Source organism: Limanda limanda, chromosome 11 (assembly GCF_963576545.1).
Source record: "Limanda limanda chromosome 11, fLimLim1.1, whole genome shotgun sequence".
Classification (NCBI taxonomy): Eukaryota; Metazoa; Chordata; class Actinopteri; order Pleuronectiformes; family Pleuronectidae; genus Limanda; species Limanda limanda.
The window spans coordinates 10,707,746-10,720,203 of NC_083646.1; the positions used below are offsets into that span (position 1 = coordinate 10,707,746).

The following is a 12,458-nucleotide window of genomic DNA, read 5'->3' on the forward strand; positions in this document are numbered from 1 at the left end:
AGAGCGACAACAAAAAGGATGAGACGGACTCAGGCGGAGAATGAATAACAAAGCGGTCCAGCGCGTGCACGTCACCGGAGTTCTGGCAACAAGACACGAGCTCGGGCACGAGCAGGTGCTGCGGGATTGGAGGAGTGGCGCTACCGTAAAGCTAAGAAGAGAGGCGCACCGATCCCTTTAACACTGTTCAGAAGAGAGTGATGGAAATCAGGAGGAAGGCAGGGGCAAGAGGGGGCCTGGCCCCCTCAAATAAATGTTGTGCCCCCTCAAACTAAATCCCAATTTATAATAATAATAATATAATAAAGCACAATGCCCCCTCAATATTTGTGGCTGCCCCCTCATACATGCCTGTCTAGACCTGGCCCTGGAAGGAAGGAGCTAAAAGTGTAACGATGAACACACGAGTGAATAAAATCATCTGATGTAATGTTACATATAAATATATAAATAAGATCAGAATTATTAATCATCATGAATAAAAGATAAGGTGTTAAGAAAATGATAATATGCCAAAATTGGTATAATAATAATAAGAAAACTATGAATTGTCATTTAAGTATTCATATTTATTTGTTTTACCCAATTTGTGTTGCCAAAGCTAAAAGATTAAAACTTAGCTTTTTTTCCAAAATCTGCTGAGAACTGATGGGAACATTTCACAGTTTGAACAGAACTTGGATCTTTCAATCATTTTTGTACAGGTGAGGCCTTTGCAGTTTCCCCCCCAAAAGTGACCTCCTCATTTACTTATTTTCATAAAAACGATTCTTAATCGTCTAAATCCAGATAAGTTGAATGCATCAGAGTGTTTAATATAAAGCACATCCCCCTCTCCAACAATGTAAATGTAAATAAGCGGAAATACAATATATATAGCAGTGATAACATAAAAAGTCTGAATGATATTCAACAACAGTAAAGAATCCAGACATCAACAAACACGAAAATATCACTTTCAGGGATAAACCAGTCTATGGGATAAACAAACAAATCCTTCTATTTCTCAGATTTTGAGCAGAGTGAACCTCCTTTCTAAAACAAGACCACTGAGGATCTCTGCTCCTGTTCCACTTCTGTTCAGTTCAGCTTTTCCTCCACTAGTGAACCATCTTCCCAAACCAAGTAGGTTATGTACTTACCTCATGTTCACAGGAGAAGAGTCTGAGATCCACTGGTTGTTTGGAGACGGAGCAGCAGGTGGAGGTGAATACAGAGCTGCAGGTGGAGAAGCAGGTGAAGATAGATATAGATTATAGACAGAGGTACAGACCTCTGCTGAAGAGAGAGCTGCAGGTGGAGCAGGAGACAGAGCTGCTGCATTGCACACTCCTCTCCACAGGGAGGCGTCACCACGAGCTTTACTCTTTCCACATTAAGTTAGAAAGGCAGGACCAGTCCAGAGCAGGACACAATCTGATTGGCTGAACAGAGGGGACATGAACTAAACGTGTATTTTGAAGGAAATTAATCAAGTTAGTCTGATTCAGTTTCAAACAGCGTCCTCTTCTACTGTCCCCCTGGAAAACCGGACAGGTAGGTACCAAAAGCAGGAGGGATGTAAATAAGAAACCTAATATATAAATTATCCAATAACATTGTGTTCATGTGTGGTACCAACAGACTATAGTAATATTTTAAAGTCAATGTCTTATTCATCAGCTTCTCTTGATTTGAGAGATATAGAAGAGTGAACTATGCTGATGCATCAGTGAGCAACGTTTCAAGAAATACTTCAAATTCAGAGCAAATAACCCGCAAGTTCATAAAGCCTCATACCCATGACCCGTAAATACACCATCAAAACCCTCCCAGCTAGTCTGATATTGATAATTTCCAAGAAAATAAGACTACAGTTTTATAAAAGCATTGTGGTGCTAGATTCAGTGTTTGTTTAGTATTTGCTAAAGTCAGAAAAAACTTAGAATTTATCCACCAATAATCAGCACAAGTCCTTGGATGTTGTGTATTCCTTCTGTGCAGTAAACAAAGAGGAAAGGACAAGAGGAGTCTCACAAACCGAGGATTTTATTCCACTGACTGCAGCACCTCAGTGCCACAGACAGACTTTCACACCATCTCACACAAGAACAGGGACAGTCACAAACAAAATAAAAAAGTAATTGGTCACCAATTTATATTTTTCATTCCCTCTGTGGGACCGTCCCTCAGACAGTTGATGGGGCGTTGACGATCAGATGGAAACCAGGCAGAGTTACAGATAACACAATGTCTTATTGCAAATGCATAACTCTGGATTCAGGAGAACGTGGGCGATGTGGCGTAGTGCAGTGACGTCTGATTGGCTGTTAGGTTTACTCCTTGGCGGCCATGTGGGACATCAGGTCGCAGACACGTTGGCTGTAGGCAAACTCATTGTCGTACCTGGTGAAGTAGTAACACACAAAAAGGGTCAATATGCATCAGTGGGATAAAAATATGGGAATATCACAATAATCTTTGCTGAGCACGAACCATGAGACCAGCTTGACAAAGTGGTCATTGAGGGCGATGCCAGCGCCAGCATCAAAGATGGAGGAGTGAGTGTCGCCGTTGAAGTCTGAGGAGACGACCTGCGGGGGGGGCGAGGAAAGAACGACTCATTAACCAACACACCGATCCACACGTTACTATTAAAAAAGAGAAATGAGCCGAATGAAGCATGTACCTGGTGCTCGGTGTAGGCCAGGTAGCCCTTCATGGGTCCATCAGCTGCGGCCTTCACAACCTTCTTGATGTTCTCGTAGCTGGCCTGTGGAGGAGAAGAGAGGTTGATTAACAAAGGAGTAACAAGTTAAGTCATTAAAGCATAAATTCATACAAGATTTATTAAAGAGGGCAATTCCATTCAATGTTGGTCTAAGTGTCTACAAATCCAAAGTGCACTTTGGGACTATTTTCTGCGGTGGATTAATACACATTGAGTGCACTGGTTAGTGTTTTCTCATCAGCTATTAATCACCGGAACATGAGCACTGTTGTTTACATGGACAATATTTGTTTACTTTTCAGATTTTGTTCTCAAGATTTGTTGACAGCCAGTAAAATACTGATCATCACCAGATTCTATTGTGTAATGAACCCTTGTGTTGGTCACTCACAGGTTTCTCCAGACGGACAGTCAGGTCGACCACGGACACGTTGGGGGTGGGGACGCGGAACGCCATGCCGGTCAGCTTGCTGTGGAACATGGACGCAGAGCAGGTGAGATCAAGAACTTTCATTCATAGGATTTACTACAAGTTGCCGTGCAGCCGTGTGTTTCCGACACTGACCCGTTGAGCTCAGGGATGACCTTGCCGACAGCCTTGGCAGCACCAGTGGAAGCTGGGATGATGTTCTGGCTGGCACCACGGCCGTCCCTCCACAGTTTGCCGGAGGGACCGTCCACGGTCTTCTGGGTGGCGGTGATGGCGTGAACAGTGCTCTGATGGTTAAAACGAGAGGAAGAGAAAGGAGAAGGATTGAATACAGTTTAGCAGCCAACCAAACTTTGTAAAGTCATGTCAGTGGTTTTGTTGGACCAGTTGTTCCCAGGCAGAGTGTTTGAATCCTCACCATCAGGCCCTCAATGATGCCGAAGTTGTCGTTGATGACCTTGGCGAGGGGGGCCAGGCAGTTGGTTGTGCAGGAAGCGTTGCTACGGAGAAATTAAGAAACGTTCAGCCCATTGCCTTTTCTTGCAAACAAATTTATACACAATTTTAAAAATTCTAATTGAGTTTTGACCCATATAAATGCAACAACAAGTAAAAAATCCTCCTAATTCTCACCTGACGACCTTCAGGGAGTTCTCGTACTTCTCGTGGTTCACACCCATCACGAACATGGGAGCGTCCGCGCTGGGAGCAGAGATGATGACTCTCTTGGCGCCGCCCTTCAAGTGAGCCTGAAATGTGTTGAAATCCAATCAAATCGGTATCCTTTGGATTGCGTGTGTGTGTGCGTGTGGTCATAATGACATAAGAAAACACTACATATTGAGGACTGAGTACGTACAGAGGCCTTCTCAATGGTGGTGAAGACACCGGTGGACTCAACCACATACTCGGCCCCAGCATCCCCCCATTTGATGTTGGCGGGGTCCCTCCTGCAAAAAGAGGGAGAGACAGGTTAGAAGCGCAATGAATGTTTACTTCTTTCATTTGTGAGATCGTATTGAAATTGACTTCAACGTAGTAAAATGCCAAAAGGTCCCGAGAGAACTCACTCGTGGAAAACTGAGATTTTGTGTCCATCGATGACCAGCTTGTCTCCCTCAACACTGACCTCACCGTGGAAGCGACCGTGGGTGGAGTCGTACTTGAACATGTAGACCTGAAGGAGGCGAGACAAGGATATGAGGAAACAGGAAAAGCTACCGATGACCACCAAACATCTACCAGTGCTCTAATTGGTTGCAGGTTTTCATATTTAAATGCCTTCTGAGTCCAAACCATCTCATTGACCCACCATGTACTCCAGGTCGATGAAGGGGTCGTTGATGGCAACGATGTCCACCTTCTTGGAGGTGAAGGCCGCCCTGGTCACCAGGCGACCGATGCGGCCGAATCTGAAGGGAAACAAAAAGAGAAGAGTGTTGTTTCTCATCTGGCCTCTAGATGGAGCTATACCACCATGCAACTCTACGACCAAAGCCTTGTGTTGAGGTGATCAGTCATGTCTGAGTTACTGTGAAGAATGGAGCTGCAGAAGTAATCAAGCATTGCTGGGCCCCAGTGTTAAACTGGGTTCTGCTCATTCATGTCAGTCAGGGCCACTTTTCATTATGGTGCCAGCTTTTTCCTTCTGTGTGGGATACATATCAACCTCCTACCCCCCCCCGTCCCCACTCAGAGACCTGAAACCACAGCTGAGGAAAGGGCAGGGTTCAGGAGGAGGTGCCGGGGGAGGCGTGTGCTGCAGAGCTCATGTCTGCACAGCTCTCCCACTCTCCCTCTCTGGGGGCTAAAGTCGAAATGAGCCTCCCACTGTGGTGATCCCAGTGACGGCAGTGCACTGTTTGATCAGCGGCCGAGTTACTTTTTAACTGCAGGTCCAAAATCCTGCTTCAGATAAACACTGTACTCAGACGCCGGGAGGGCGAGGAGAAGATGGGATTGGTTGTAGAGATAAAGAACAACAAGAGAGACTTTAACGTCACATTGTGTGTTCAGTAACATTTAAAGTGACGCACGAAAACTCCCCCACCCCTGTCACTTGCTTCACACAGCAGAAAAACAATCCGCTGTTGAATGACCCCCCCCCCCCCTGTCGAAATCAGGGGCCACGTTGTTATCTGCTGGGGGCCAAAGTTCAGAGAGCAGGAAAAACATGAGGACAGTCGACTGTTCACAGGTCGATGTTTGTGTGTGTGTGTGTGTGTGTGTGTGTGAGTGTGTCTCACTATTAATTAATTAGAGATACCACAGTGAGTCCTGCTGCTCAGAGAAAGTCAAAGCGGATGACTCATGATTTCATTAAAAGACTGAAGCCAAGTACAAGAGCAGCCTGAACCAAAGTGGCTGTGGATTCTCTGGAAGAATCCTTTGGCTTCAGAACACTTAATGAAAAGGCTTTTTACTTTTCAAACATTTCCTTCCTTCGCATTTCTGTAATGTGGTTAAATCCTCATTTGGACACAGACGGCTGTTCTGTGGAAGTCAAACTTTCATATTCATAACAATAAACAATGTGTTATCTTTTAAATGTGCAAGCAAACATAAGTAAATAAGAGTGAAGGGTCAGTGTTGCATTTTGAAAATTGAACCAACTCAACCAATATAAATCTCAGTTAAACTCTGATGAGGGGTGTGGTTGTGTGAGCAGTGTGGGGGTGCAGGGACTGGTGGTAGAAGTGTGTGTTGTGCATTTAATATAACGAAGGAAGTTTTGGCCAAGCACTAAAAAATAAACAATATCAATAAAGTTGGTGCAGTTTTAAGTAAGGGAATGAAAAGTGTTTTCTTACCCGTTGATACCAACTTTCACCATTTTGTCTGGGTTGTTTTAGTCCTCTGCAGGGAGAGAGAAGAGAGTCAAGGGAAATAATTAGTCTTCCTGTTAAACACTGATAAACCAACATTAACAGTGGCGCACATTTATGATGCCATATACTAGCGTCGACCCTGATGACAGACAATTGCTCGGATTGTTAGAGTAGATAAGCAAAGGGTCCAAAAGAACATGCAAAAGTATTTGGCCGATAAGATAATCTGAGAGCACAGTGCGAGAAGAGTCGCAGCCTGAAGCTACACGACTCAAACTCTCCCTGCAAGTGTAGAAATGAACTGTTTAAACCAAATCAGAATCCTCAAGGGTAAGACTCACATTTAAAGAAAAAGCATGAAAACAAAGTGAACCAGTTGGACCTCATTCATTTTAAGTGATAATCAAGCCCATGCACATTGTTTCCAGGTGATCTGAATCTGCAGCCTGTCTCTGAGGCCCTGTGGCCTGTAGCCTGCAGAGCCCCCCCCCTCTTCAGTCAAACCATGAAATCTAGTGGAGGTAGTTTTACCGTTAGTGAGATGCCTCAGTCTGTCTTGTGACTCCGGGTGTGAGTGGGGACGAGCAAAGTTAAGCCGAGTGCTTTTATGATTGACCGAGAGCCTCAGGCCACGCCCCCGCCTCGATGGTCCCTGCCCACTCTGAATGTCAAGGTCGTCAGCCAGCAGGGAGACACACGCACCCTGGCCTCTGCTTCATGTCAGGTCACTTAAAGAGCCTGGAAGCTTCTGAATGATCCCCCCCCATCTCTAATTACAGTCTGAAAGCAGCGAAATATTCCGTTTAGTTTACATTGTTACAGTTACTGACATGGAGCCTGACTTGAGTTGCCACCTTTAAGAGGCCTGGATATAGAAGTTCAGATATGAGGCTTCTCATGTAGTGGAGTGAAAAAAGAGAGGGGGGCTCTCCCAGTGACCTTCTGAGTAAGTACAGACACACAGGGGCAGCGGCCGAGAGATCGAATCTCCTCCTTCTGACTCTGACATTTAATGTCCAAAGACCATGACCCTTCACTTTCAGACGCTCGCTCCTCTTTGGCCCTTTCCTCTCCATCACGTGAGCAGCCGGTCAGAAGTGGAGCTTTGGTTTCTCAACATATGATCATCACGCATGTGCAGAAGCAGCGTCTTCCGACTCGTTAACAGACTCTTCCCCATCCCTCAGTCTAGTTAAGCAGTTGTTCTCTTTTTGGAGGGTGGATGCAAAAAAGCGTGTCATTTAAAAGACAGGTTCCTTTGTCTGAACAGAAGTGCGGCACTCAAGGATCCTGGCAGTGTTCATTGTAAAATATGACCCGGCAACGCCAATTCCTTTTTATTTGAGTGTCGACTCATTTGTCAGGCAACAGCTTTTCTTTAAAAAGAGAGCCCCCCCCCCCCTTCAGATATTATAAAACGTTAACTCTAAATAATGAGGATGTCAGTTTAAACCAGAGAGTTGTCAAGTAGAATCCAGTTGGAAATGTCTCTCTGTCTGCCTCGCCCCTGTGGATTCATGACAGTGGATTGAAACCTAACCTGGGGCTGTTGCTTCCTGTCACTGTCGCTGACCACGAACATGCATAACATTTTTCATATCTTACTGCCCCAAAAGATCACAATTCTGTGTTTTCTGCTGCAGCAGAGTACGTGGTTAAACATATGGTGAGCAGACATGTCACTGTGCAGCGGAGCACCAGTCAGTGCTGGTGTGTTTTATGGCTCCACTCCAATGGTCCGGGCATAGCTGAACTACCACAACCCCGGGTGCATGCATGCCAGTCTTAGCCTCTGCTGTGTAGCTTAAGGTCAAAGAGAGGAAGTAAAGGTCAGGCTAAGATTAGACGCTGGCCGGCTAGTGAACACTCGGGCCATGTTATACTCTCAGTGCTGTGAATGCTGCTGCACACAGATCACATGTTTCTGTCACACTGCAGCCAAACTCCACTGAGTTAGTGGCTCTGATGTGAAAGTGATGGAAGAAACCAACCCCTGAGCAAAATGTCAATGTTGTATTTTAGTTCGTTGGGAAGGTCACTGTGAAATGAATGGAATAACTTTTAAAGCAAACTCACAGCAACAATGATTTAACCTCATATTATTGGTCTTTTATGAATGTTTTAGTTTTCTCTCTTTTCTTAGAGCTACAGTAGATGTATGGATTTCTGTGCACAGTCATGTGACCGAGTCAAAAAGGCCGCAGCGGCAATTATGCAACTTGTATCCTGTTATTAAAGTTCAGTTCAAAGTCCAGAGGAAAGTTTCGCTTGATAACAGGTAAACAATAATACACCCTGACTGCCCTCTAGTGTTGTGGTAGAAAACTGCTCCTGAATACCTATTTAATATCAAACCAAATAGTAGAATTAAAATAAAGAAACATTTGAAAACCTTTACCAATATTGTTAGTTTAAGATATAGGGCTGAATTAATGATGGTTTTAATTCATAATTTGTATGTTTAGTTTAGTTTATGTGTTGTTGCAAATTAATCTATTGTATACAAACACAGTTTTAGATCAGTGCATTGAATTTGCACTGAGGTGTAAAAGCCTCATTCAACTGTTTTGTTATTGGTCTTGTGTTCCATATTAAGGTTTGGAAACATTTATAGCAGCAGTGCCTCTTCTTTCTGAATGATTTATGTTCATTTTTAAAAAGTAGATTAACCCCAAAACCCTTTAATCCCCACAGGAATCCTTAAACGACTACATCTTCATTTCTAAAGAAGCTGTTCGTGTGTTTTTCTCAAACTTGGCACATTGCTAGAAAGACCTGCCAGAACAACCATTAAAGTATACAATTGCATCATATGTACATACATAATCTATAAATGCAGTATGTCAGGAATTTTATTTCCATGTCTATAAGATATTTTGCCCTGCAGGATATTGGCTGTAACAGCAGAATGAAATCCGCAGGAAAGTGTTTTTCATACATCCAGATGTTATTAGAATTGGCTGCCGACACTCCAGAGTTTCTGGAGGAGAAAAATGTCACTTCCTCCAAGAAGATTAAACGAAGAGCAGAGAGTTGAGCGTCTGTCAGAAGGATTTGAAGCTCTGGTTCGAAGGACAAATCGAGATGACGCGTGTCAATAAAGACGGAGCGAACTAACAGGGAGGGTTTGAGGATAAAAGTGAATGAGGATTTTCACAAACAACAAAAAAGACAAGAGTGGAGCAAATGACGAATCCATTTATTCATGCAAATCATAGGTAAACAGAAAACAATCAGCAGGAGTCACAGGTGCCATCGTGTCCATTACACCTGATGGGAAACTCAGTCCTCCGGCCACAGAATCTCCAAACACCTTCACAGTAACAGTACAACAGACACGACCAGAAACACACAAAGTGCCAATTGACTTAGAAAAACCAGGCGACAATCAGCGATGACGGTTTGATGTAAACATATCTCACATGTTCTAATCATCAGCTTGAACATTTAAACAACGCAATAGGCTACAGCCACTCGGTTAAACAGCCAGGATGGAGTGAAGCATCTGATCTAGGCAGAATGAAACCACATTAGCGACACCGTTACACCACACTACATGTAGTCTACAGGCATGGGACCACATCTCACTGCAGGTGAACGCCCTAACATGTGTTGTTTTTTGACACATATAGACAATAATCTAAGAAGGACGTCATCAGTCTTTATTTCCCCCTCCTCTCCACTAACAGCCCAGTCCGCTCATGGACCCGATCCGGTCCAGCTTCAGCCCGAAGCAGCCCCGGTTCCATCCCCGCCGTGAGCGCTCCGGCTCCGCACGCTTCTGATTGGCCAGGGCGCCCTTCAGCAGGCGCAGCCAGGGGGTCTCGGGCTGCGTCTGCGCGTTGGCCCATTTGGGGGTCTCGGCCGCTTTGACCCCGGAGGAGAAGGTGGACTGCTCCTCTGGTTGGCTGTTTAACAGGTTCTCCAGGTCGTCCAGGGTCAAAAGGTCATTGTAGCGTTCCAGAAACTGCTCCATAAACTGCCGAGCGGAAAGAAGGAGAAACAAGATTCAATTTAATTGTCAGGGAGTGTAGGAGGCAGAGTAATTCAATCAGCGATACATTTCATTACTCTCCCCTCCTTCAGGACTATTCTCCTGCGTGCACTACTCATCCACTCTGCTTCCTCCTCAGTCCATTCTTATTTTTCCCTTTTCTCTCATTCACCCCCCCCCCCCCCTTCTCATCCACTCTGCTTCCTCCTCAGTCCATTCTTATTTTTCCCCTTTTCTCTCATTCACCCTCCTCCACCCCCCCACCCCCTTCTCCGTACCTGCGTGGCATCGGTGCCGGGATGCAGAGCGCGAGCCTCTGTGAGGTCCAGCGGCGTCAGGAGGAGCAGAGCGGCACAGAGCAGCACAGGACACAGCATGGCAGCAGAGATGAAGGAACCACTGGTGCAGGAAAACTGGAAACACACAAACTGAAAAACACCAAAACTCATCTTTAATCATATGGAGGAACTTTTGAAAAAATGAATTCAGTACACCCAATGTATCTATGAATTGTAAAACTTTAAGAAAACTAAGCGAATGGTCTGGGAGCCATTTAGTAGTGCTGTACAGAAACAGTATTAAACAAACCTAATATCAGAATTTCACAAGTGCATCATTTTAAATTCTATGAAATGAGAACGTAAGAAAAAAAAGAAGGTAATTTTATTGCATTGTTAGTATTATTGATATACAAAACACTTTCTGCTGTTAAAAATAGTTCCCTAATTTTAGGGTTTTGTTTATAAAAAAAAGAACTGAATAAGTGAAATCCCAAAACTTAGATTTAATAATTTCAAAACATTTCATTCAATTAAAATGCTCAATTTGTATCACTACACAGGTTATATCTGTTTTAATCCAGTAAAAATTTGTTGAAATTTAAGGTTTTCTTTATAACTGCACAGCTCCACTTGCAGCTATAACCAAGGTAAATTTAACCTGATTGGGATTTTCCTTCAGGGGAATAATTATACGAATCACAGAAAACAAACTGGTTGAACATGATTTCTCTAGAAAGGAGATAGTTGCTCACCTGTTGTCTTCTCTCGGAGCTCTGGGTGTCTTCTGCTCTCACAGGCTCTTCTCCATCCCTCGCTCTCTCACTCTACCTCTCACTTGTTGGCACCTGCCTGGAGCATCACTCTCTCACCCGCCTGGCTCCTCCCACTGCTCGCTCTGTGATGGAACTGAGCGGGCGATTCTCTCCTCCGGTTCGTTCCTTCCTTCTTCCTGGCAGGAGCTGGATGTCGGGGGCATCAACTGGGATGCTGCAGGGTTTTTGTAGTGCAAGATATGACCCCCCCCCCTCCCTCCACCACACCTCACCCCATCCTCTCTTCCTCCTCCTCATCTTTTCTGTGAAATGATGTCATAGTGGGATAGTGATTGTCATTGCCAAGGTGACTGTGTACCGTGCACCCCCCCAATGGATGCCCCTGTGCTGCACACTGTCAGAGGGCAGCGATCAACCGGTGCTTTGTCACCGAGAGCAGAGTGTGAGTTATGAAGTGAACCCGGCTGCATTCACACGTTTTGTGTCACCACTTTTATCTGAATTATACATTTGCCGAGTGGCAACAATGCTCCCAGTGCATGTTAGTCTCCCTCCTCTCCCCCTTTGTCTCTGCAGTCTTTCCCAGTGTGAACTGACCTCCCCACTGCCGGGTGAGTTACAGTCTGTCAGCGCCATCTGCTCCCTGTACCCCCTGCCACCAAATTACAATACAGGCAGGAGCTGTGCGATCCAACAGACACACACACAAACAGAGAGATACACAAAGACCTCAAAGTTCAAGCAACCTGTAATTATTTCAAGTAAATAAACCCCTGCAATTACAAATGTGTGGCAGAGAACGGGCAGGAGCTCGTGTCCACCTGTCTATCACATCAGTTAGTTTCTCCTCCTGCAGAGAGCACAATTGTGTCGTTTTCATACGCAGCGAGCAGAACTCATCTTTTTGCAGCAACATAAGTTAGAAACATTAAATTACTCTTGTAGCACCCACTGAATACATTTAAACTCAGAACCCAAGTGCTGGTGCAATCGTATTGTTCGCCTGTTGTTGGCTAAAGTGTTTTTACGTAACACATCAATCACAGAGAACTGCACCCCTCTCATCTTTTCGGAGAGGACAACGCGTGGGCGAGGGAGTGGGCGACAAGGAGAGAGATTAGCGATGAGGGGAGTGGAGGGAGGAGGGGGTTAAACTAGCGTGCATGTGGTGTCAGAGAAAAGAGGAGCGCTGTAGGAGGAAAAGTAGGCAGTGGAGGAGTAGGAGGAAGAGGAGGGAGAAAAAGCACCAGGCAGTGAGCGGAGGGAAAACCTACAAAGGAGATTGATTACAGGAGAACAGAGGCGGCCAACTAGGCAACAGCAAGAGGGCAAAAAGAAAATTGCTGCAAATAAGCATTCAGTCACGCTCGAATTGGAAGTTTTTCCCTCTAGTGATTTAAATCTGATATGACAGAATCAATGTGGAAAAACTAGAAAGACGA

At 44.8% G+C, this 12,458-nt stretch overlaps 2 protein-coding genes across 2 annotated transcripts; both read right to left on the bottom strand.

Annotated features, from left to right (window-relative positions):
• Positions 1-2,010: 2,010 nt before the first annotated feature.
• gapdh (glyceraldehyde-3-phosphate dehydrogenase) lies at positions 2,011-6,584 on the bottom strand. Its single transcript, XM_061080759.1, has 12 exons — positions 6,500-6,584; positions 5,951-5,996; positions 4,453-4,552; positions 4,211-4,317; positions 4,000-4,090; positions 3,774-3,889; positions 3,559-3,640; positions 3,276-3,427; positions 3,102-3,180; positions 2,669-2,752; positions 2,476-2,573; positions 2,011-2,385 (listed from the first exon to the last, which is right to left on the bottom strand). Exons 2-12 carry the CDS (start codon positions 5,971-5,973, stop codon positions 2,316-2,318), a joined length of 1,002 nt encoding a protein of 333 aa, XP_060936742.1. The 5' UTR covers positions 5,974-5,996; positions 6,500-6,584; the 3' UTR covers positions 2,011-2,315.
• A 3,066-nt stretch (positions 6,585-9,650) lies between these two features.
• On the bottom strand, positions 9,651-10,339 carry nppcl (natriuretic peptide C-like). Its single transcript, XM_061080790.1, has 2 exons — positions 10,241-10,339; positions 9,651-9,947 (listed from the first exon to the last, which is right to left on the bottom strand). The coding sequence occupies exons 1-2, from the start codon at positions 10,337-10,339 to the stop codon at positions 9,651-9,653; spliced, it is 396 nt and encodes a 131-aa protein (XP_060936773.1).
• Positions 10,340-12,458: the final 2,119 nt, after the last annotated feature.